Source organism: Heloderma suspectum, chromosome 4 (genome assembly GCF_057233095.1).
Source record: "Heloderma suspectum isolate Gila_16-S chromosome 4, 16-S_ref, whole genome shotgun sequence".
Lineage (NCBI taxonomy): Eukaryota > Metazoa > Chordata > Lepidosauria > Squamata > Helodermatidae > Heloderma > Heloderma suspectum.
Genome location: NC_139461.1, coordinates 41,209,467 through 41,234,726, shown reverse-complemented (window position 1 = coordinate 41,234,726; position 25,260 = coordinate 41,209,467). Strand labels below are relative to the sequence as shown.

The following is a 25,260-nucleotide window of genomic DNA, read 5'->3' as shown; positions in this document are numbered from 1 at the left end:
ACTGGAATAACTATTATGACTTCGCCAACTCTGTTTCTCTTTTGCTCTCCTTTCTGCCCTGGACCTAGGTGCATAATCTTCTTCTTTTTTTAACATTTGGGGGCCACACTTCCTCCTCCAGGGAAAGGGACTGGGCACTCTTCTCCACTTCTCAGCCATTTCCACCAAATCAGCTGAGCAATGCAGTGGTGGGAGATTTCTGCGGCATATGCCGCTTAGCTGGTTGGCAAGAACAGCTGAGCAGCAGGGTAGGGGACCAAGGAGGGGGTGGAGCCAAGGAGAGGGGATGGCCTGGGAGGAAAGGCTGGCAGGCCTGGAGGGGGCACCCCACAGGCAGAGTTTCCCTGCCACTGCCCTAAATATACATGTCTGTTTGCTACTTATGGCGCAATCTTACACATGTTTAGACAGAAAAAAGTCCTACAACTCTTAGCATTCTCCAGCCAGCTATGCTGGCTAGGGAATGTTGAGAGTTGTAGGACTTTTTTCTGTCTAAACATGCATAGGATCGCACCCTTAAAGAGCCAACCCTGCCTTTACTTGCGCTAAGTTCCCTACCTTCACTTTGCTATTCTTGCTGGCTCCAGCACATTGTTTGTACTGTGTGGAACTGCTAAGTGCCTAGACATCAAACTTGTATTTCTCTCCATCCCAAGGAAAGGAGGAAGGAGGATAAAAACTCTCTATTTAATCAACCTAACTGAATAGAAGCAGCTATTGTGCAGCTGTCAATTGACTCAATGCGAGGATGGGCCAGGGTTTTGAGAAGACATGGGGGGGGGGGCTTTAAAACATAGTCAAGAAAAGGTGCAGGGCTCTAAATTACCATTTTGCTGCTTTGAAAAAATTAATTGGCATACAGATAAGAACGGGCAATTCTGTTTTGTACCAGGAAAAAAGGAACAGCAGACTCAGAAATGATTATTGTAAGTAAAATTTTAATTTCATATGATACAACAAACTAAGAATAGTTTGTAAACCGCCCAGAGAGCTTCAGCTATTGGGCAGTATAGAAATGAAAGAAAATGACTGACTGACTGACTGACTGACTGACTAAAATGTAGGCTCCCAAGTGCCAGAAACACCTACTGGGCTGGATCCAGAATAGCACTTACAGGAGTTCCACTCGTGTTGGAGGAAGAGAGCAGGGAGGTGATCTTTGTGCTTCCTCCTTCGCCTTGCAGCCTTATTCCTCCAGAAAGCCTGCTTTGGAGGGCTGGAGGACGCTCTAGAGCAGCATGTCACAGAAGGCTTCAGGGGAAAGGGGGAATCAGATAAGACTGCCTCCCTGCCCTTGCTCCAGTAGAAGCCTCTGCTTGATCCTGGATGGAAGGAGCCCTTCTGTTCACAGAACAACCTATTTCAATCCACCTCACTGTTAAGATGTCATATTATTTTCAATGGTATGTTGCATTTTTAATACAGGTAGTCCTATGCTAAAGGATGTAACAACTTAAAGGAAACAGGCAGTCCAAATAAATGTTAAAATATCCATCTTATTTACAGCATTTTGTGATATAATTTCATTACTAAAGATCCACTCAGACAATGCCAGATAATCCATTGTAAGTTGTTTTGTTTTGCCTTACACAGTAGCTTTTTGGAATAGATGTTGTGACTTATTTTATTCAAATTCAGGTTAGAGAATGTATTATGTATTCTAATGAGTTTCAAAGGTGCTTTAAAGATAGGGCAGTTACCCAAATTCATAAACTTAAGTAATAACTGGGTGTGATAGAACTCATGATTGCACTTATCAAAATCAGAACTTCATTATCAAAATCCCCACCTCATCAAAACGTCGTATCAAAATTTAACCAGAATTGACTTTCTGTGCAGTGTGCTTACCAAATCAAGTCCCAGCTTTGCTAATGTAACAATTTAACTTTGTTTTGTCTGTTCTCTGACTTTCAAGGGTTTTGGGAGACAAATAACCTAGGGAAGAGAAATGTGCCATTTTCTGACCATTATGTTTTCCAGTTTCTGCATAGATCTATTTAAAGTTTCTGGCTATGGAAGTTCAAAATGAAACCTCCATATTCGGGCGGGGGAGTTGGGGGGAGGAGGGAGGGAGGGATTGAGAGAGAGAGGATATTTCTGATTGCCAGTTGCTATGTACAAATTGCAACGGATTGATTCAACGTTGCTGAAGCGAAAATGATATGGGACTGACTGGTAAGTGTCTGAACGGATGACTGCCTTGGGACCTAATGTATATCACCTTGAGTTTGATTGAAGAAAAGCATAGTTATAAACCTAATTCATACATACTACAAGCTTCCCAGCAGGATCTTATTGGCCACAGCAGAATATTGGAAGAGATGGGCTTTCCATCTACCTGAATTGTTCAGCAGGTCTGAGACCTTGAGATAAACAAGGCTACATTTATTTGCATAATGCACTAAACAGCATAGACATTTTGCAAAACAGAATGACAGTAGTTCTGTACAGTATTGCTTTGGACTTGGTATAGTGTTCAGCTACAACAACCACAAGGTCCTCGTAGCTGAATGTTATTACTAGGTAGAAGATGTATTCCTAAGTTAGGCTGAATTCCACTGTTCAGCAGATCTTTCCCTGATGAGTGGTTAGATAAATTAATGTGGAAGGAGTCTTAGGGCGCAATCCTATCAAGATAGGAGGCCTTCTCCGAACTCGTAGGCGACCACCTATCCAAAGCAGGGCAGGAGAAGCACGGCGGGGATCATTCCCTCCACGCTCCTCCTGCCCTGCTTTTTCGGCTAGAGAGCCAATTGTGGCTGTCTAGCTGCGGGAGCATGGAGCAGGGATGGAGGCTGCTGTACAACACACTGGATGTGTCGTACAGGCAGCTATGCTCTCCCCGCCCCGGAACGCCCCCAGCCACGCCCCTTTCCGGCCACTCCGCACTCCTCTTGCGAGCGCGGAGGATGGAGCTGTTCCGCGCTGCCTTGGAGGCAGCGTGGAATTGGGGGGAGGTCAGTTCTCCAGGAACCGACCCTGGAGTGTGGGCTCTGAGGTCAGTTTCTGGAAAACACCATATCCTATGGCCATCTAGCCACTGTCTAGTGGCCACAGGATTGCTCCCTTAAACAGCTAAAACAAACGTTGTTAGATGATCCATCACACTATATTGTGTTAGGAGCCTATAATTATGTTATCCATCGTTAATCAAGTCAGCCTTATTCTGGGATATGGTTTCATCTGCTGCTTAAATAATCCAATTTTTGAAACGAATATGTATAAGAATAAAAAGGCATTATTGTACAAAATGATTTGTTTGAAATACAGTAGAGTCTCCTGTTCTTCTAAATGACTAGCAGGCTTTGCACAATGACTGGGAACACAGACAGCTCTGTTATACCAAATCAGACAACTGGGCCATCAGCACTGTGCTACCGAATGTCCTCTCCAGACACATGTACAAGTGTACACACATTCAGAGACACCTGTCTAAGGAACCTTTGAACTTTGGTCTTAGCATGTCTTGGCAGAGGCGACCCACAGAGAGAGAAAGAGAGATCTTCAAAACCAGAATTTTACTGAACACATTAAGATTAAAAAATACACACAGTAATTTTTCTTGGGAATTAGCTGGTTGGCAATAGGAACTCTAGGAACTCTAGAATGGTAGTATTTAATTCATAGATTAAAAACATTCTTATACATATTAAGCATATATAGCAAAAGGGAAAATGGATAATGCATGCACTGGGTTCAAGGGGTGGGGAGATTAGCTCAAACACCTGCTCAGTCAAAGCATCCCTGACAGATGGCTGTCCAGCCTTGTCTTGAATGCCTCCAGTGTGGGAGAGCCCACCACCTCCCTAGGTCATTGGTTCCATTGTCGTATTCCTCTAAGAGTCAGGAAGTTTCTCCTGATGTTCAGCTGGAATCTGGCTTCCTGTAACTTGAGCCCATTATTCCGTGTCCTGCACTCTGGGATGATGGAGAAGAGATCCTGGCCTTCCTCTCTGTGACAGCCTTTCAAGTACTTGAAGAGTGCTATCATCTCTCCCCTCAGTCTTCTCTTTTCAAGGCTAAACATGCCCAGTTCTTTCAGTCTGTCCTCACAGGGCTTTGTTTCCAGTCCCCTGATCATCTTCATTGCCCTCCTCTGAACCCTCTCCAGGTGATGTGCAGCAGGTGATGCACCAAGGCTAGTCCTCGTGCACAGCCATCATGACTAAAGGGGAGGGCAGGACTCACTTTACCTATATCCAACTCACACACTCCACTTTCCAGCACCTTGTGCTCAGTCGGCTTCTTCTCATCTTTGGGAAAACAGGCCCACACCCACCAATGTGGCAAAGGCACTTCTTTCTGATTACCTGTGTGTCAACCACCTCCTCTAGCAGACTTGGCTGATTGCAATAGATTTAGGGTTGAACGGAAGACCAGGAAGACCAGAGAATGAGGGAGCCTGGCTGTAGCCCTTCCCTCCGGATGACCAGGGCATCAAAGGGGCCAGGCGTTCGACCAAAAACCAGTTCAAAAATAGGCAGAGCTGCTACGTGCTCACACACGCACACAGTAGGGAAGTTGGTGCAGGGATGGAGCTACAATGTGCAGAGCAGGGGAGGGCCACTTCAGGAGGTCTTGGGGCTATTTTCCCTCCCTGCAGGCCACACTCCTGCTGCCAGACTGCAAATGCAGAGGCAAGGGGCTGCATGGGCCATGTGTTGCCTACCACTGGTGTAGAGAAAGGACCTCTGGAAGATAGGCTAGGACTGAAGGATACCTTTTCTGCAGTTTTGATAGACTGTTCCTGAAGACAGCACAGGGGTGTGGGAAAACTCCTGAAGTTTCTGCAAACGGAAGCCTTGAGAAAGGCTGCGGTTGAGTCACTGCTTCATCTAAAGCAGAGACCTAGGCGGCCAAAGCAGGTGCTCTGAGGAAAAGGGGTCTGATGAGGTTTGGATGGAATCCAGGTTTCTGTGGGTTAAGGCACAAGCCTATTGGGATTCCCGTCAGCCTCTGAACTCAGAGGAATCCTATGGAGAACGGTAGCAGCGCAGAGGCAGTCTCCGCCTCTACACTCCCCCCACCCTGCGTTTTCGCTAGATGGGCATTTTCACCCATCTAACTAGGGCTCTGCAGAGTGGGAGGGATGGAGGCTGCGGAAGGCTGGAGCTAGGTTGTAACTTTGCTTCCCCAGACCCCCGCTCCCCACCCACAGAGCTGCCCCCTTTCCCTTCCCTCCGAGGTCACCTTTGCAACCTCGTGGAGGCAGCAAGCTGGGAGGGGGAGGGGAGCTCAGATGCCTGGGTCTGAGGTCAGAGCGCTGTCTCTGACCTCTGATTCAGGAACCCGAAGTATCCTACAGCTCCCACAGACTCTGTCTAGAGGCCGTAGGATTGCTCTCTCCGTGTGATTTTAGTAGAGCAAGAGCTAACAGATACAACAGGACTAACTGTGCTTGTCACACAACTAAAATGATTTCAGCAGCAGAGTGGTACCTTGCCTTACTGAGGCCCAGAAGTCTGTGTATCTGAAGTCCAGGGCTCTTATAGGGTTTAAACAAAGACTTCAGAAGGACAAAAGTCTGTGGGTCTAATGAAGACAATAAAACAAAAGAGGGGCGAAGACTCTTGAGGACAGTCAGTACGGGTCACAGAGAAGGGCCTCTCCCTCGTCCCCACCAGTCTGTCCTGGCTGATGGGGCAGAGAGAAGGCCATCCGAGGCTGATCTTGTTAAGCGGCCTGTCTGGTGCTGCTGGAGGCACTCCTTGAGATAGGCTGGGCCGGTACCATATAGGGTTTTAAACATCAAAACCAACACCTTGAATTTGGCCCAGAAAACAACTGGTAACCAGTGCAACTCCTTCAGCACGGGAGTGATGTGATCTCGCTGGCAGCTGCCTTTAATCAGGCAAGCCACCGCGTTCTGCACCAGCTGCAGCTTCCGAACTGTCTTCAGGGGTAACCCCACATAGCGGGCATTACAGTAGTCTAGATGAGAGGAGACCAGGGCATGTACTACTGATGGGAGCAGATGGTTGGGAAGGTAGGGGCGCAGCCGCCGTATCAGATGGAGTTGGTACAGCGCTGTCTGGCTCACAGCTGACACCTGAGCCTCCATGGACAGCTGGGAGTCCAAAATGACCCCCAGGCTGTGGACCTGGTCTTTCAAGGGTAGCCGTACCCCATTCAACACCAGGTCAACGTCCCCCAACCTCCTCTTGTCTCCCACCAAAAGTACCTCGGTCTTGTCAGGGTTCAGCTTCAGCTTTTTCCTCCCCATCCAGCCACTCATCGTCTCCAGACATTTGGACAGGGATTCTATGGTCAACCTTTGTGAAGATTTAAACGAGTGGTAGAGCTGCGTGTCATCCACATATTTATGACACCGCACCCCAAATCTCCTGATGATAGCCCCCAGCGGCTTCACATAGATGTTAAATAGCATTGGGGAGAGGATGGAACCCTGTGGCACCCCAGAAGTGAGCAACCACAGGTTCAAAACCTCCTCTCCCAGGGCTACCCTCTAGTACCTGCTGGAGAGGAAGGACTGGAACCACTGTAATATGATGTCTCCAATGCCCAATCCCTCCAGGCAGTCCAGGAGGATACTGTGGTCAACAGTATTAAAAGCCACTGAGAGGTTGAGGAGAACAAAGAAGGGGCATTCACCCCTATCCAAAACCCTCCTCGTATCATCTACCCAGGCAACCAAAGCCGTTTCTGTCCCATGCCCAGGCCTGAAGCCCAATTGAAATGGATCTAGATAATCGGCTTCTTCCAAGTGTGCCTTCAACTGCCTTGCCACCACCTGCTCAATCATCTTGCCCCAAAATGGCAGTTTCGAAACTGTTCAGAACTTGGGGATCCAAGGAGGGCTTTTTTTGTAAGCGGTCTTATCACTGCCTCCTTGAGAGCTGATGGCATCACTCCCTCCTCAAGGGAAGTGTTCACCACCACCCTGATCCCCTCACCTAGCCTCTCTCTGCAGCTCATAATGGGACAAGATGGGCAAGGATCATGCAAGCAGGTGGTCGGCCTTACAGATGAAAGCACCTTGTCCACTTCATCAGAAGGAAGAAGCTGGAACCGATCCCACAAACCAGTTTGCCACAGACCGCCTCTTGCTCGCTAACTGTATCCACAGCGCACAGAATAACACTCCTAATCTGATCAATTTTATCCACAAAGTGCCTTGCCAAGCCCTCACAGGAGGCCTTAGAATGCTCCAGCAGTTCCGGAGCAACTGGACGGACCAGGCTCCAGACCACTTGGAATAGCCTCCTGGGACAGCACTCTGCAGACGCGATAGAGGCAGCATAATATTCCTTTTTTGCTGCCTTCACCACCATATGATAGGCTGAAGATACAGCTCCAGCCCGTGTCTGATTGTCTTGAGCGAGACTTCCGCCACCGGAGCTCTAGCCATCTCACCTCCTGTTTCAGAGCTCGTAACCACGGATTGAACCATGGTGCAGTCCGAGCCCTGTTCAGGGGGAGAGTGCGTTTCGGAGCCACCCGATTGAATGCCCCAGTGATTGTGGCATTCCAGCCACCCACCAGGGTCTCGACCGAGTGGCCGTTGGCGTGCTCCAGAGAATCCCCAAGTGCATTCAGGAATCCATTTGGATCCATAAGACGCCTGCTAAATCTAGACCTGGGTACATGACCCAGTGCTGCTGCCCTCATGGCAGAATGGTCTACTAAATTATTCAGTAATGTCTCCAAGCCAGGACTTGCTCTGTTCCAGGCCGGGTTTCTTAAAGTGAACACAGCATATTTTGCCAAATACATGGGGGTTGGGGGGAGAGCTGTCTGAGCATGCTCTGTGCTAAGCAGCTTGCCAACAACTGTCTACTGGAAGCAGCTCTCCAGGGTTTCAGGCAGGGGTCTTCCCTAGAGGTGCTGGGGATTGAACTTGGGACCTTTACATGCAGAGCATGTGCTCTGTCACTGAGCTATGATCCTTCTCCTCGATTGCCCATCTACTATGCCTTTTTATTGCTTAATCCTCCCACGCACATCTTATTTTGTGAACTTGCTCATGCCTGCTCCAGCTCATGTAACTTTTCTACACAACTACATTGGTTGTAAAAACACACACACTAGAATGAACTTGAACTGATATTCTTCCAAAATGTGTGTGTGTGTGGGGGGGGGGAACTACCCTATCACTTATACTACTTCGGCAAAGAGGTCTCTAGTAGCCTTCCCAGCTGATGCCATTGGTCAGATGGCCAAAAGAGCATACCTGCAAGCTTGAGATAGACATCTCTCCCAAAGTTCATCTGTCCAGCAGTGCACTTGACATGGGACCAATGGGCACTGTACAATGGCAATGCCTTATGATAGGTGTGGGCAACCTTTTTGCCACTGTGGACTGTGTGTGATGACAGGCTGGGGACCACATGCCAGTGGAAGACATGGCCAAAGATGGTGGTGGGTGTGGCCAGGGACAGCACCCCTCTCACCACGCACTCTCTCAGACACACAAATTCAAACACATACAGTCTTCCCCCCTTCTAAAACACCCCCCATTCTCTCCCCTCACCCCCCCCCTCTCTCACACACACCCCATTTCCCTTCACCCAGGCACACACACATTTCCATCCCACTTCAGCAAGTGGACATGGGGAGGTTCAAACTTCCTCCTCATGTGCTGAGATCCTATTATGCACCCCCCCCCCCACTTTCTAGCTGATTTGGTGCTTTTTCAGTGCCAATCAGCTAGGCATGGGATATGTGCAATTTAAATGGGTAAGATGGTGCACAGGGATCACTCTCCCCATGTACCTTCTTCCTCCATTGCAATCACGCTCTGAACAGTCAGGCTGGGGATAGCAGAATTTTACATGGGAAAGACGGTGCTCAAAAAAAGGTCATTCCTGTACCCCGTCTCCCCATCATAATTCCATGCTCTCCAATCCACCCAACAGCTGCAAGGTGGGCTTGCAGGGGGGATTTGGGGGCTTGGGCACTTGGGCAGTCCACAGACAATGCCAAGGTTACATGTCTATGACCTCATGACCAGGTTCAGATGATCAGCAGGGGGGAACAATGCAGCGTCTGTTATTTCTCCTGTTCCCATGCGTGCTGGTTGCACAATCAGGATTACCCTCACTACCCGTGCTGCATTGCAAGTTGGTGTATTGTCCAAACCTGGTGTGCAGTGCGGGTGTAGTGACTTTTCACCCACCCTACAACCCATGGCTTGCAGTATGGACAACATGGCATACTGCATAATCCTGGTCATGCGACCAGCGAGGACAGGGGAAACAACTGATGCTGCGTTGTTTCCACCCAGTCTGTGAATGAAATAATGGCCTAATAGGAAGCACCTCTCCAGCAAAAGGGACCTATTGAAGAACTGAAGTAGCAGGTAAAACAGTCTTCTCCCAACAAAAGCACTTTTAAATTCACACACACACAAGAAAAAATTCTGGCTTCAGGATGGCCTACATCCAGGATGGCCTAAAAATAATTCATACTTCTGAGCTCACAATCTGTTATTTTTAAACAGCTTCTGGGGGAGGGAGGGGGGGAGGGAGAGAGATCTGATTTTCAGAATAGCAGACTAAACATGTCTTCCATTGGTGTCTATTGGAGAAAACTCTATTGAAAGAAAGACTTAATGTTAAAAGTGAACAATATTTTGAGACAAAGCTGGCAGCCTTTTGTGACAGTTCTAAGGCATGCACATGTGAAATTACACCCTTTCAATTTCAATGGAATTTACTTCCAAGTAAGTATGCCAAAGATTGTAGGCTAACCACAATTCTATGCATGTTTACTCAAAAGTAAATCTCTCCAACTTGAATGAAACACTCTCTTGTAAGCATATTTCAGACTGAACCTTAAAACAAAGCTAGAGCGAACAGCACTGCAACACCAGGTATAGATGGAAAATAACTTTTATTCAAAATGTTTGGTAACAATTGTTTTTCAGAGTTTTCGGAACTGTGTTTTAAAACTTTTTATGTACAAGATAGGAAACTAACCATACACCAAGCTGGGTTAAAATTTCATGAAGGTTAATTGTCAACTCTACTGGATTTATTGCAAGTTTTAGTAAAATAAATACTTTACAAAATATGTATGTCTTCAATAGAGATAAAAGTGATTATGGACACGAATAGTGTATGTTTCAGTAAATGTTAATAAATATGAAGGAATAATAAACAGGCCAACTGTATATAAATCCTATCCCTAAATTGTATTTTTAGCACACACTGAACAGGTTCAGATGACATGCTGCAGCTCATTGTGGGTTGGTTGCATATGCAACCCCCACTTGGGGGTTGTTGTGTTGTGCGACTCTGGCAAGCATGGGTTATGCAAGGGCTGTTCAAGGGTCGCTTGCCGGGTTTGCACAGCATGACAACCTGAGCAGGGGTTGCATATTCAAAATGGCAGCTGCACAAACCACAGCCTCACTGTGGGTTAAATAAAACACAGTGGGCTATCGTGTCATGCAAACAGCCCCAAACACAGAATTGTAGAATAGCAGGGTTGGAAGGAGCCTATAAGACCATTGAGTCCAACCCCCTGCTCAATGCTGGAATCCAAGTCAGAGCATCAACATGTTGCCTGATTCAACAAACAGTGATGGCATCAAGTGTCCTTTCAAATTTATTGTATTCAGTACTGAATTGATTGATTGGGAGAGAATTTTGGACACATATAATTCCAAATAGTATGATTGTGTGCCTCTTTTTGTTTTAGACAGTACTAAATAAACCTATCTCAAAGTGAGAAATGCAGTTCAGTTTCATCTTTTCAGATGAAAAGGACCCTGTGATACTCAGTGACCTGGTTCACACGTAACAAGAACCCATTGGTTAAACAACTCATGGGTTGTTATGCACAAACAGGAGAGAGCACCTGCCCACCACTTCCACTTTTACTCCACAACCCATGATTGGCTCCTTTTGTAGGTTGTGGAACGTGACGTCTGAACCTGGGCCGAAGGGTTGTTTAGGGACTAAACAACCCAGCAGTTAACCCATGGATTGTTGTTGGGTTAACCGCTGGGTTGTTTAGCTCCTAAACAACACATTGGTCCAGGTTTGCATGTCATGCTCCACAACCTGTGATCATGGGTTGTAAAAGCAGAAGTGGCAGGCTCTCCCTCTCCTCCTTACCCCTGACAGCCCATGATTTATTTAAACAATGGGCTGTCGTTACATCTGAACAGGCCCAATGGCTCAGTTTGGCCGTATAGTGCCTTGCATAAGTACTCACCCCCCTTTGACTTTTCCACATTTTGTTTTGTTACAACCTGGAATTAAAATGGATTTAATTGGCATTTGTACCATTTGATTTACACAACATACTTAACACTTTGAAGGTGCAAAGTATTTGTATTGTGGCACAAAAATTAATTAAACAAAAACAAACCGGCATTTGTTGGTTGCATAAGTATTTGCCCACCTCAGTCAATACTTGGTAGAAGCACCTTTGGCAGCAATGACAGTTGAGAGTCTTTGGAGGTAAGTTTCTACCAGCTTTGCACATCTGGATCTTGCAATTTTTGCCCGTTCTTCTTGGCAAAATTGCTCAAGCTCTGTCAGGTTGGATGGGGACCATTGGTGAACAGTGATTTTCAAGTCTTGCCACAGATTCTCAATTGGACTGAGGTCTGGACTTTGACTGGGCCATTCTAAGACATTCAAGTTCTTGTTTTTAAACTACTCCAGTGTAACTTTGGCTGTTTAGGGTCACTGTCCTGCTGGAAGGTGAACCTCCACCCCAGTCTCAGGTCCCTTGCAGACTGAAACAGGTTTTCCTCTAGAATTGCCCTGTATTTGGCTCCATCCACCTTGCCCTCAATCCTGAACAGTTTCCCAGTCCCTGCCAATGAAAAGCATCTCCACAACATGATGCTGCCACCACCATGCTTCACTGTGGGGATGGTGTTCTCAAGGAGATGAGCACTGTTGGCTTTGCGCCACACATAGCATCTTGTGGTAAGGCCAAAAAGTTCAATTTTGTTCTCATCAGACCAGATAACTTTTTTCCACGTTTGCTGTGTCTCCCACATGCCTTTTGGCAAAATCCAAACAGGATTTGATAGGAGTTTTTTTTCAGCAATGGCTTTCTTCTCGCCCTCTTCCATAAAGCCCAGCTTTGTGGAGCAGCCAGGTGATAGTTGTCCCATAGATGGCTTCTCCCATCTCAGCTGTGGATCTCTCCAGTTCCTTCAGAGTTACCATTGGCCTCTTGGTTGCTTCTCTGACTAATGCACTCTTTACCCAGTCAGAGAGGTTTGGTGGACAGCCTTCTCTAGGCAGAGTCGTGGTTGTGGCATATTCTTTCAATTTTGTAACCGTGGATTTAATGGTGCTTTGGGGGATGTTCATAGTTTGGGATATTATTATTTTTATAACCTGACCCTGATTGGTACTTCTCCAGAACTTTATCCTGGACTTGTTTTGACAGCTCCTTGGCCTTCATGATGCTGTCTGTTTAGATATGTTTTCCAACAAACTCTGGGGCCTTCCAGAAACAGGTGCATTTAATCTGAGATTAGGTGACACTTGAATTGCACATAGGTGGACTCCATTCAACTAATTATGTGACTTCTGAAGTCAGTTGGTTGCACAAGTGCTTATTTAAGGATGTAACAGCAAAGCGAGTGGATACTTATGCAATCCAGACTTTTCAGTTTTTTATTTGTAAATCATTTTGTAAAATATGTAGATTTTTTCCCCACTTTGACATTATGGACTATTTTTTGTAGATCTGTGAGAATAAATCCTAATTAAATCCATTTTAATTCCAGGTTGTAACACAACAAAATGTGGAGAAGTCAAAGGGCAGTGGATACCTATGCAAGGTACTGTACATATCTCAGCTTTATAAGCCAATAAATGCACACTGTGCCTGCACATTCTCTCCTGATATTGCCCCATCCCTCCTTGGCATGCTGCAATTAACCAGGAAGCCATCAGTTAACTACCATTTTCCATTAAATCTGAAGTGTGAAATTAGGGCTATCAGTTTCAGAACAAGCCAGCATCTGAAACAATGTTTTGTAATTGTTTTAAGTTACTGGCTTCTTCTGAATCTGGGAATCATGGTTTCCCTGTTCAGAAGTAACATGAAATTATGGTTAATTGAAGGCTTCCTTGGATAATCGTAGCAAGATAGGAAAGGAGGCATGACAAAGGAGTGCACAGGCACAAGGCTTGTGCTTATTTCAGCTTATTACACTAAGGTTTATATATCCAAACTAAGCCAGTATCTGAACAGATGCTATATGTCTTAGCCTGACAGCTGGCTTTAATATCATCTTTCTGGCTTTCACTGTGTAACAATAATCAAAACAACACCAAAGAACACCTGATTGGTCAAAGTCAATTATCCATAAGGCATACTAGAGGAAGACAAGGCTGATGCCCCCAACTCATCATTTTAGTATTTCTTTGCAGAATTGGAAAGGGTGTGGCTCAGAAATTCATGGGACTAAAAAAAAATCTTAAGAAGTTGGTACTGCTCTGAAAAAACAAGGGGAATCTCTCAACATTAAAGAAGGGTGTTAAAGTGATGTTGGTTGATTAACATCCCATGCACATTAAGAAAACTGATCTTACTTCTGAATAAAGATGCATAGGATTGCACTGTTAAAACCCAACCCTACGCTCTGCACATCGTAGGATTCAGAGCTCCCAGCACTGGTGCAAGGAGACCCCTGACTCATTGCCATTAGCGGGGAGAGCTGGCTCTGCCCACCAATCTAGAGAGACAGCATCAGTTTGAGGAAAGGCTTTCTCAGGGCAGGACCACAATTGGCCCCATGCACCTCCAATGTCCACTACTCTGGCACAGCCATACACTGGTTAGAAGCTGCAGCAAGGAATTATTCCTTATGCTAGAGGTAACTGGACTGTTCTGCCCTGCTTGCCTTGAACAAGATGCTGCACAGTTTTGGTAACCATTGTGGTGGATGTATTTCAACAGCTTGAGGTGGAGGGCGATCATACCACCAATGATGCAATGTGCATGATTCTTCTGTGTTGTAGATTATTGTAAAGCACATCAATAGGAAGTTTCTATAAGTCACAGCATAAGCATCTATAATTAATATAACTGTTTGTAACTTAGCAAAACATTTTAGAAGTCTGATTTACAACAAAATGTCCAACTATAGTTTCACAGTACATCACAACAATAGTGGCATACCAGGAGCAAATCATACTGGATATCAACTCAAATAAGGTTCACAACCAGAACTTTTCCCATCTCTTTCATAAAAGCAATTTAGGGTTTGTAAGAGCTTTTTTTAAGCTATAAAAGGTTCACTAATTTTTAACTTACCATTTGGATTTCAAAATGCATGCACATAGGTGCATATGCGCACACACATACAGCACATGGTAAGATCATACTCAGTTGTTGAAAAATATATGAATGGTCCCATTACACTGATCATGTCTTTTGATTGCTTTAAGGCTTTTCAGAATGTGCTGTGTGGTTTTCCAGTTTGCAGTGCACAGTACAAATGACTCACAATGACTGCAGTACACATTAAAAAGACTGGAATATTAAGTAAAATCCAGAACCTTCTGAAGAATATCTACTTAGTGGTCACTATTAAGATCCTTACTAGATCTTAGGTGCAATATATCGGACATTTCTGGGAAGTATATGAATACCACAGTCATGTTATCTGGAAGTGAGAGGAAAAGTCAAGAGGAAACAAACCTGTGGTCACCATTAAAGTAACTGTAAAATGCATTCCATTGATGTACAAAAGGAGCTTACTATATATGCAATAGAATACTTTTCACTACTGGATATAAGCACACATCAGGGACTGAAAGATAACATACTAAGGAAAATCCACTGAGGCTGCATGCTTCCAAGAAAGCCCTAAAAAATAAACACCCTAGGCAACACTGCTGGAATACCCATGGCAGTAGCATAATGGTTACTGTGGGAAAGACAGGTTGCATAATGGTTACAGGTATTCTGCTGTGCTCATATGTACACTGTTGTGCAAGGCTATCTTGCCAGCATACAACCTTAGTATATTTTCTCTTGGGAGGTTAAATTCTATTTCTCTTGCAGACATATTTTCCTCTGGCAAGATACACCAGATTAGACATTAAAAGAATATTGTAATGCTCTGTATCTTTGGGGGGCATTATTTATCTAGAATTCCTATTTATTGCTTGCAATGCAGCAAGGCATATACTTGCATGGGAGTTATTCCCCAGCGATGTCCTTTTCAGCAGCAACAAAATGTAAAATGCATTTTAAACTCAGGAAAGTTTTTTAAAAACACCTTAGCAGGATGTGCTGCTGAAGAGGAAACAACCAGGAAAAACAACAACAGTGCATGCTTGTGCCTATGGATCAGAACAGTAATTTTCTTTGGCTTTTCAATTAGTGTTTCTCAAAGTCTGTTTATAACAGCAATAAAATGTTTCCAAATTCCAGTACAAAGAGAAAATAAATGAATAAGAATACAGGAAAAGATAAGCAAAAAAAATCAATTCAAACATACTTTGTATTGGCTCACTAATGAAAGAGGACTTTTATTATGAAGCAAAGTGGGATACTGAAACTGGTGAGTATAGATGAAAAGGAATGGCAGATAGAAATGTGCCCCAAAAGGGAGTGACCTGCATTCTTCTTGCTTTACAAAGTAGGGAGAGAGTGAAAAACCTATATAGGCACTTGTCTCTTATTCTGCAAGATCCTGCTCAACAAAAGTGAGAGAGAGAGGCTTAGGACAAAATCCACAGGGAACTTCTATGCACGTGCCCTGGCAATAAATAGAAGTTGTTTAAGAGTGTATAACCTCCATTCATTGCACATCTGATTAGCATTTTGCTAGGGTAGCCATAGCATTACTAGCCCCCAAAATCAGCATTGTGCTTAAACACATGCTCAATTTCAAGCTCCTAACTAAAAAATCCCATGGGACCGAAGTGTGTGCTTACAAGCCAGCTGGACCTAATACTCTTTACCTGAGTTAGATCTTAATGTAGTAGTGACTTCTGTTTAGAGTGTGACTGCACACATGTTTTGTTTACTCTATCCTGGCTTCCATTATTAGCAACTGCAAGCACCATTTATAGTTAAGAAGCATCAAGCATAAAATAAATAAGATCACCTAAGCGTTTACAATAAATATGCCTTTAAAATGGAGGAAAATATATTGCAACTTAAGGCCCTGCATTATTGAGCAATTAGGAGAAAGCATTAAGTCTTATCAGGAACCAAATATTACTCCTTATTGTACAACACACAGCACTACTGAAACACAGCTGAAAGGGACCAGCAAGTGGAATGTGAAACTTCTATTGTATTTAAACATGACAAATAGGACAGGTTTTTCACTCGGGCTGCAGAACATATAATGTGCTTTCTTTTAGTACTTCCGCTTTAGTTGTTGTGAAGCTCAAAGTTGCTGCTTTTCAAGACTTGTAATTACATATAGTTTTTTTTAACCAGTGTCCATATCAACTTGTAGTATTATCTGAGGAATTAAGAAAATCAGAAGTTCTGTTGCCTTCGTTTTTTTGCATCCATAGCATCCAGAATTGGCTGCCTCTTAGCTGTGTATCTTTGACGAAGCTCTTCGATTTCTCGTTCCATCATAGGATCCAAAGCTTTTAACCTCATCTGCAGCTCTTCCAAGCTTAGGTTTTTTAGCTGCCCACAAAGGAATAAAAACACACAAGGGTTTGTTTTTTTAGTTATTTTCACCCAAAGTAGGAAACTTGACATTTAACATTCATCATTAATTGTACATAATACAGCAGAAAACACATCAAATAAAACTTGAAAAACCTTCCTATATATATCCTATCACATATTGACATAGTGCTGAATTAAGTAAAGCAATCATGATATTTTATATATACACAGAATGTCTTACCAAGACTGACTGGTTAACTATGATTGAACGTAGAAACCATACATGTACACAAGACCTAAGATGCTGTACCTAGGATTTACTTGTTTTATGAATTTATAAGCCACCTTTGTATTTAAAATAAATATTAAACACAGCTTAAATCTAAACATTTTTAAAAATAGAAAATCAAATCTTAAAAAGGATTAACACCATATTAAAAATTTGGGGCTGGTTTCCCCAGCCATATTGGGAGACAACCACATTGTGTGTGTGCTTCCCCCTCACAATTCAAGACTGCAGTAGGCAAGAGAGGAGCGTTGATGCCTGCCCCCCACCCCCTTCCGCTGTGCTGGTTTCCTGGTTCTGAGTTCCCCAGCCTGGAATATCAAGCCCTACAAGCAACTGAGACTGAGCCTCCCTACAAGCCTTTTCTTGTACACTGCCCTGATAATTTATTGAAGGGGCCCTTAAAAAGAATATTTAATAGAAGAAATACATTTGCAATATGGCTCATCTTCCTTGGAATGCTTAGAGTCCATTGAAAAGGACAACTTTGCAAAGTTCTTGTGGATTAAATGAGTCTTGTCTGCTCCAAGTTAAATCCCACAATTGTTTTGAAGTCAACAGCAGAAGTATCCATATCCTCCTTTTCCTAGGTTTTATTGGACCAGTTTCAATTGACACCCTGTATGCAGATGGGATGCTTGGATTAGTTCATGCCACAACAGCCCTTGTCCATCTTGGCTAATGATAAAGAGCTGGGAGATACTGGTTGTCTTTTTGCTGGCTATCATCAACTCATAACAGAGGCAGGACTTCGTACTGTCTAACCTGAGAGAGGCAGTTGTAAGACCATTGTTAAAGAAGCCCATGAAATGAAGAATTGCAGGCCAGCATCCAAGTTTCCCTTCTTTGTCTAATGTGGTTAAGAAACTCCACTCACTCTAGCCCTATTCAGGCATTCTGAAAGCATGCAACCTCTACATGTGAGAACGGAGAGTGGGGTTGTGCATGCTCTCACTGCCTCCCTTCATCACTTTCCTCTCCGTCGTCCATGTGGAGAGGGCCACGGTCTGCAGCAGGGAGCCTCCTCTCTCCACAGAAGCTCTTGGTGCAATTTAGAACCCTGGAAAATCATGTTGGCTGGGGATGATGGGAGCCGCAGTCCAACACATCTGGAGGGCACTAGGTGCAGAAGGCTGTTGTCTTGGCTAACCTGCTCCTAGCAGCAACTGCTTGTGCAAAGTTCTGGAAGGCAGCCCTGGTCTGTACTTGTAGCAATCACATTTGCTGCAAGCAAACTAGAGTTCCTTGCAGCAAAGCCAACGACTCTCGAACACCGGTGTAGACATATTGATGAGCCACCTGGAAAGTCACTCCTAGCTACAGTATTCACTATCATGTTAGATGAAACAGTGGTCAGATTCAATATAAGGGCCAAACCAGGTATAATGTGAGCGACAGCCTCTATATCTGCTTCCCCCCCCTTCCAGGAAACTAATGGCAGCTTGTGGGGAGGAGGGTGATTTAGAATGAGGAAAGGGCAAGAGTTAAACACCCTTACTCAGAGCACCATTTCCTTTCATATGTAAGGAGACAAGAACTTCTCACTTTCTTCTGAAGAACTATGATTACCTCCTGCCTTACCCAAATTTATTTCCTATTACCCTTCTTGCAGTGTCTGGCTGACTCACTGCTATACAGAAGTAATAAGCAACTTCGAATACTCTCACAAGGCCTCAAGGGGGCTTTTTGACAAAAATCCAGATCTTTCAATGGGTCGCTGCCACACCAAGGCAAGTTGCCTCGGGATGATAAATGCCACCCGAAACAATGGCCTGAATTCAGGAAAAGGTCAAAATCAACTTTCTTCCTCTCAGAGCAGTACATTAGCATTTTTTTTTTTTTTTGCAAAAGGAGTGCTTGATTAATTGCTCAGGAGCTATCCAAACATTAGTAATATGGAGGGTTATTTGCAAAGAAAGTGGCTCATTGGAATGCCAGCTAGCTGCAGTGAATGGACGAGGCTGGATTCATGCCAGCAAGGGGGGTGCTGCAGGCAGCGACTCCTCCACCTGCACTTGCAGGAAATAATCCAGTTTCAAAACGGAAAGCAAAACAGCGAGGTTCATATTTATTACACCGTCCCGAGGCAGTAAGCCTTCACAGTCCTGTCAGAGCTGTTATTGTGTGTTCATGCATGCCAATCAGGTAAAAATAAAGACACCTATGTCAGACAAAAGAAGCAATTTAAACGAAGCGGGGAAGCATACCCTTGTTAGAAAAATGCACAATATGTTTGATTTTGCAGTAAATTCCCTGACATGTTAAGCATATAGTTCTTAATAAACAGCTAAGAAAAAATGAATAAAAGCATGATATCAACCTGCTTGTGAGTCAATAATGAGGTTATGTATCCAGGATATTTTTCTATCAATGAGGTCTAATCTATTGCCCTTATGGAACATATAAATTACCATGAGGAATGAGTGCTGTGCATACAACTCACAGTGCAATCCTATACTCTAACTACGCTGACTAGAGTGCTTTGGGATTTGGTACAAGTCCCCTGGCTGGCAAATCTTGGATATATGCCACTGCCAGGGGCACTATGCCAGCAGATTGCCAGAGATATGCCAGCATATCTCCCCTACATCACAACTCTGCCAGCAGAACGGACAAAGATGGGCACAATCAGAGGGATGGTCAGGAGAAGAGAGATTCGAGTCCAATTCCTCAGCTCGCTAGTCTCCACACCCAGCTCCTATGCCATGTTATACCAGCAAATGCTACACCAGCAAAAACTGTGATTCAAATTAAAAACATTCCTACTGAAGTAAATGGGGAGACAAAATATACTGTCCCTTACCTCCTCCTGCTCCATCCACACCATTGCAACACATCATAAAATTTCAACTAACCTCGCACCCAACCACAGCACATCAACACCAGTATAGAAACCTCTGAGAGGGAGGACCATAGGTTAGATGACAGGGCATGTGGTATGGGGCCATATCGCCCTGGCCGCATGTCATACACACTTAGAGCATACCAGGAAGGACTTGATAATGGTGAAAAGGCACTTTGCACAAAAAGGGGGCACTTTGCACAAACAGCCTGGCCTCAGAAGAAATGTGGTAAGAGCACACTGGGCACTGTGATTCAGGCATCTCCATCACTGCTCTGAATGGGCCTTTTTGATGTAGCATTCATTAAAGCTGGGCCAAATTTCTTTTGGAGAGGATTCCCTGGGGTGGGGGAGGTGGTGATGAGGGAAAGTGGTGTGACAAAAAAGAATTGATGGGGAGGAAGAAAAATTCTTTTAAAAAATGTGCACTGGGCTTTAGCAGAAAAGCAGCACCGGTATTGCCTTTAAAAAGTTTAAAACAAGCAATCTAGTTTCACAGCCTGACAATGGGATTGCAAAAGTAGAGAGGCATCTTTGACTCAGCCTTACTATTCACTTTTTCCCCTTTGGGTAGACAAGATAAATCTGCCAAGAGGCACTGTAGTTCCAAGACTGGTCTCTAACTATTTTATTTTTTCACTCAACAAGCGTTACAGATCCATACACAAGAATGAGTTCTTAAAAACTGTAATTTCATTCCAGAATCACAGCCAGGAATCACAGTAATATATATGTTCAAGAAGGGCAGGAACCAGCATAACTGAAAGCCACAAGTTTGGCACAAAAGTTTGCACATGCAAATAGTGAAAAGGTATCCCAGGATGTCCTCAGTCATATCACCCATTAGAATGCTCATATTGCTGAGTTCTGCTCTGCATACTGGGAAAGGAAAGGAAAGGTTCCTCCTGTACAAGCACCGAGTCATTACTCACCCCTAGAGGGACGCCGCTTGCACTGGCGTTTTCATGGCAGACTATAGCAGGGTGGTTTGCCATTGCCTTCCCCAGTCGTGACTACCTTTCCCCCAGCAAGCTGGGTCCTCATTTTACCAACCTCGGAAGGATGGAAGGCTGAGTCGACCTGAGCCAACTACCTGGGACCCGGCTTCCGCTGGGATCGAACTCAGGTCATGGGGAGAGTTTCGGTTGCAATACTGCCGCCTACCACTCTGCGCCACACGAGGCTCTTGCATACTGGGAGGGAGATATAAATATTAAAAGCCAGAGCAAATAAAGAAGAAAAAATAGATCTTTAATTCCTCTTCTGTGTTTGTGATCACAGATCATTCTGTGTGTATGAGAGAATGGGCATAAAAAGAGAGGGAGGTTAGAACTCTAACAAAGTTGCCAGAATTCCAGTATAGAGAGAGGAGAAAGCAGCGGCTATTTACATATTTATTTAAAACATTCCTATCCTATTCCTCCAAAGCTCAAGGCAGTTTAAAACAAAGATTAAACAATACAACCACAGAAGAATAACAACTCCAGTAAAATACAAATACCAATCTGCCCAGCAAAATAGCAAGAATATAATTAATAACAACAGCAGCAAAACCTCATCAAACTCAGTAGGTTTTCGAACAGGTGTGTTCCACACCTGCTCTGGAAGGCTAAAAAAGAGGAACAACCTCACCAACCTCACTATGGCCATCCCATAGTGTCAGGTCAACTGCAAGCAAAGGAGAATGTTTTGCAGGCACATGGAGTCAGATCCACCCCAGCTGTGGGGTTCACATGGGTAGAAGCTGCCTCCAAGGTATTTGGGTCCCAGGCTGTGAAGGGTTTTAAAAAGGTAAGCACCAGCAACTTGTATTTGAGCAACTGCACTGGGTAGCCAACACAATTGCTGCAAAATAAGTTGAATATGCTCCTGTCTCTACTTATACTAAATGTAAGGAAAACTGTTAATTAGATAGGTTGGAGGAAGAGGAGGTTTAAAAAAAATCCTGAAAGGCAAAACATTAAACTTCTGGATGGTTTAAAACACAGTCAGTAATAACCATAAACTCCAGCATTTTCAAAACACTCAGGAATAACTTGATCTATTTCTTTAATTATTTAGCAACTTCTAACAAGAATCATAAGGTGTGATAAAATTCCAAAATGAAGTTCACTGCAGACCAACCCTCTGTCTCATAGTCCAAATCTAACGCTGGGTACCTTCGACGTCAACATTCTATTAAAAGCACACTTCTAGAGGCTAGGAAAATGTGCAAGGATTTTTAACTATATTCTTGAATTGTAATTTAAAATATGCTTTAACATTTTGCATTTTTAAAATAGTGGTCGCTTTCCCCAGTCCTAGGAGATGGGTCAAGATAGAAACAATAATAAAAAAAGGATATTCAGCTCTGTGGAAATTTATCTATTTGCTGCCTTGAAATCAACACCAGGAATTGGGCACCAAATGTCCCAGTGGAATGGCTCTTGGAATGATGTGTGTACGCAATGCACGCATGCATGTACCTGAAACAATGTGACTGTAACAGTCATTCCCAGAAACTGCAGCCAACCACGAATATACATGATTTATGAACAAATTGCACAACACATCATCTCTACAAAAGGCTTTCACATGGAAAATGTAGAAGCATTCATTGCATAGCTAGACCCCTTCCACTTTCCTTTTGCTATTAATTAAGTAAAAGCTAAGAATAAAAATCCATAAAACCCAGAGCTCAGCTCGGGAAGGGCAGGCTAAAGCTATTGATTTGATTATTTCCGTCATGATTACTTAGGAAGGATTAAATAGAATTTCTGTTTCCTGTTGAAGAAAACTCTGGCATTGAATACTCCACTGCTTCATCAGATAACAACAATTTCCTGGTGAAGCTACCCTCTAGTCCAAAAATATCCTTTGTCTTCAAAATTGAAAACACATATCATACTTTAATTATGTTGTTACACCAGAAAACAATTCTGGAATGCAAAAAAAAAAAGTTTTGTTTTCGTAAAATATCAGTTGAAACAATGAAACTGTTGTTGAGGATCTCCTAGGGCAACCAAAAGAGCGAACGAGCACAGAAGCATTCTGATGTGAAGGCCACAGGAAACAACAAAAAAAAAGGGTCTTTAAATGACATTTTCATAGCTTTTTAAAAATCTGACTAACCACAGCAATTCACACAGACACATGTATCCTTCTTAAACCAGACAACAGCACTTTGTTTCATTCTATCAATCCCAGCTAAGGAACTCTCCTCTTTTAATATTTTCCAGGACTGCACATCCACAGTCAACCAAACGAGTGGCTGGATTTTCTTGTTATATAGAACCGTTGGCCAGTAAGAAGAAAACTGCAAGCACAGCACAACATAATCAAGGATTATCTAGTTCTGCCTTCAGTGGCAGTCCCTACATGAAGACATTGTGTTAAATGCTCATCGGCTCCCCTTTCTCAAAACCACCAGAAAAACAGATATTACTATTTTCCTGGGTAACTTGCTCCATGGTCCCCACTGTTCCAACAAAGAGGAAACCTTTTTTTGATATAGCTTAGCTCTGTAACTTGACCTTTATTGCTTCTGGTCTCCCCTTAGCTCTAAAGTAGCCAAGAATGTATAGGCAAAACAGAAGACATAACAAGGTCCGCTACAATCCTTCCTTTTTCTGTATTCAAGGACAGGGAGTGGAGGGATGATGCAAGCATATAAGTCAGTGGAATCCTGTACATCGTATTTGTCATTTGATTTTGGAAGCTAACTAATACAACTCATAATATTAACACCACATATTTTAAAATTTACTGATAGTAATGAGTCATTTTACTATTTGGAACAAGCAAGGAGTGTTTAAAAAAAAAAAACACCAAAAAAATGCCTCTGAAGCACCACCACTTGTAGCATTCAAATGCCAGAGAAGTAGGCAGAACCCAAATACAAGGGAAGCCAACGTTTGGGTAAAAAGTGGCACAATGTGGTGCACACAGACAGTCTGTTTTGTTAACAGCAGCAATTGATTTTGAAATAAAACATGGAGCTCCAAAGCCAAGAGCAGATTGTTATAAATATAATTTTAAAATGTTAGATTCCAAACAAGAGCAACATACTGAAATTCATCCTCAGATGTTCAAAGATTTCCCAAGATACTACTCATGAAAAATTTACTCAAACCAAGTAATGCCTTTTTCCTGCGTGTTTTAATGAGTATACGCTTTTTGAATTTAAAATAAATAGAACACATTACTGAAATAGAATGATCTGCAGAAGAAAGCTTGGCTGAACGTATGTGTTTAAGAATAGATGGGAGAATAGAATCTAAAACTCCATTTGCACCATATATTTTGCATCTTGGTACCGCTCCAACAATCCCACTATCTTTATGTTGCCCTATCCAGTACTACAAGACAGTTATCAATCAATCAATCAATCAATCAATCACTTGTTATGCAAAAAAATAGTTATTTATTAAGACACAGCATCTAATATTCAAGTTGTTGGCAGGCTGCAAGGCTTAAGAGCCCGGGAGACACTCCACCTCAGTATTCTTTGATATTGTTTGAGGTTGCTTTAAGAGGCTTCAATCGTGCCCCATCTGGAAATTCAAGAATGGAGGGCTTGCAGCTCCAGTTGAAATGTGCGAGAAGGTCAAGCAAGCACTTGCCTTATGAATCGTGAACTTCTGGTCAAGTATACCAGACAGGATTCAGCTATATAACTTAATTAACCACATGAAAAGGAGTACCTTACAATGGAAATCCAGCACATCAATCAGGAGTTAGGTGTGAATACACCCAGTCAAGGTGTTGCACAAATACTGTCAAGTATGATGGTCTGCTGGAGGTCTCCACCCCTGCATGCAGCACTAGGGCTTGTTCTGCTTAGATCTGGCAGGAGAATCCACCCTGTTGTGACTGGTATTCATCCCAGCCAGGCTAATTCCCTTTTGGTTTGCTTTAAAAAAAAAAATACTGTATAAGTTCAGGGCTCTGTAATTCCCCTTTTTTCGGTGGTTTCCACAGTTCCTGTTGGCACTCAGACCCTTGCTTCTTTGCTGAAATCACTTTGCTGAAATCATTTTTGCTGAAATCACATTACACTGAAATCACTTTCCGAGCCACGGAGCCTAGAGCTATACCAGACAGCCTCGCCAACTCTTTCCCCCAGAACACCCAGGTCTGGTAGCCTCTGTCCTGCTTCTGAAGTGGAAGCCCAGGACAGAGCCCAAGGCCACTTCCCTGCAGGAGCTGCAGGCTCCACTGCACCCCAGCTTCATCTTCAGGATAATCTTTCAGGATCCTTGGAAAGGTAACTTCTGTCCTATTAAATGGAGGATGTTTCCTTGCAAATTGCAGCCTCTACCTCTTTTACCCACTATCCTATTGCATGGTTGTGCAAGTGCATGGAGAGACCTGTGCTATGCAGAGCTCTTCCCCTCCCGCAATCTCGTAATTCTTTTCCCCCTGAAATCTCCCCCCACACACACACTTTCTCCCAGAAGCCTTAGAATCTTGTTTGGCTCGGCTCCAATTGCAACAGTGCTCCAGAAGCCATAACCCTGTCCATCCAGGACCAATGTGGAGGCAATAAGACCCACAGATAAAAATA

General features: G+C 43.6%; 1 protein-coding gene and 1 long non-coding RNA gene across 5 annotated transcripts in view; one reads left to right on the top strand and one right to left on the bottom strand.

Moving 5' to 3' along the window:
- Positions 1-642: 642 nt before the first annotated feature.
- LOC146346741 (uncharacterized) lies at positions 643-24,610 on the top strand. The gene is made up of 3 exons (XR_014790035.1): positions 643-926; positions 12,722-12,775; positions 22,934-24,610. It is a non-coding gene; the product is annotated as an uncharacterized LOC146346741 (long non-coding RNA).
- STK3 (serine/threonine kinase 3) overlaps positions 12,262-25,260 on the bottom strand; it is a 186,009-nt gene continuing 173,010 nt past the window's right edge. The window contains exon 11 of one of the 4 annotated variants that reach the window (XM_084849044.1): positions 12,262-16,602. In XM_084849044.1, coding sequence (XP_084705170.1) covers positions 16,444-16,602 — 159 coding nt within the window. In that variant the 3' untranslated portion in view covers positions 12,262-16,443. Of the gene's footprint in view, positions 16,603-20,803; positions 20,909-25,260 lie in introns of those variants that run through there. The other 3 variants (XM_084849046.1, XM_084849047.1, XM_084849051.1) reach the window with 3 other exon arrangements.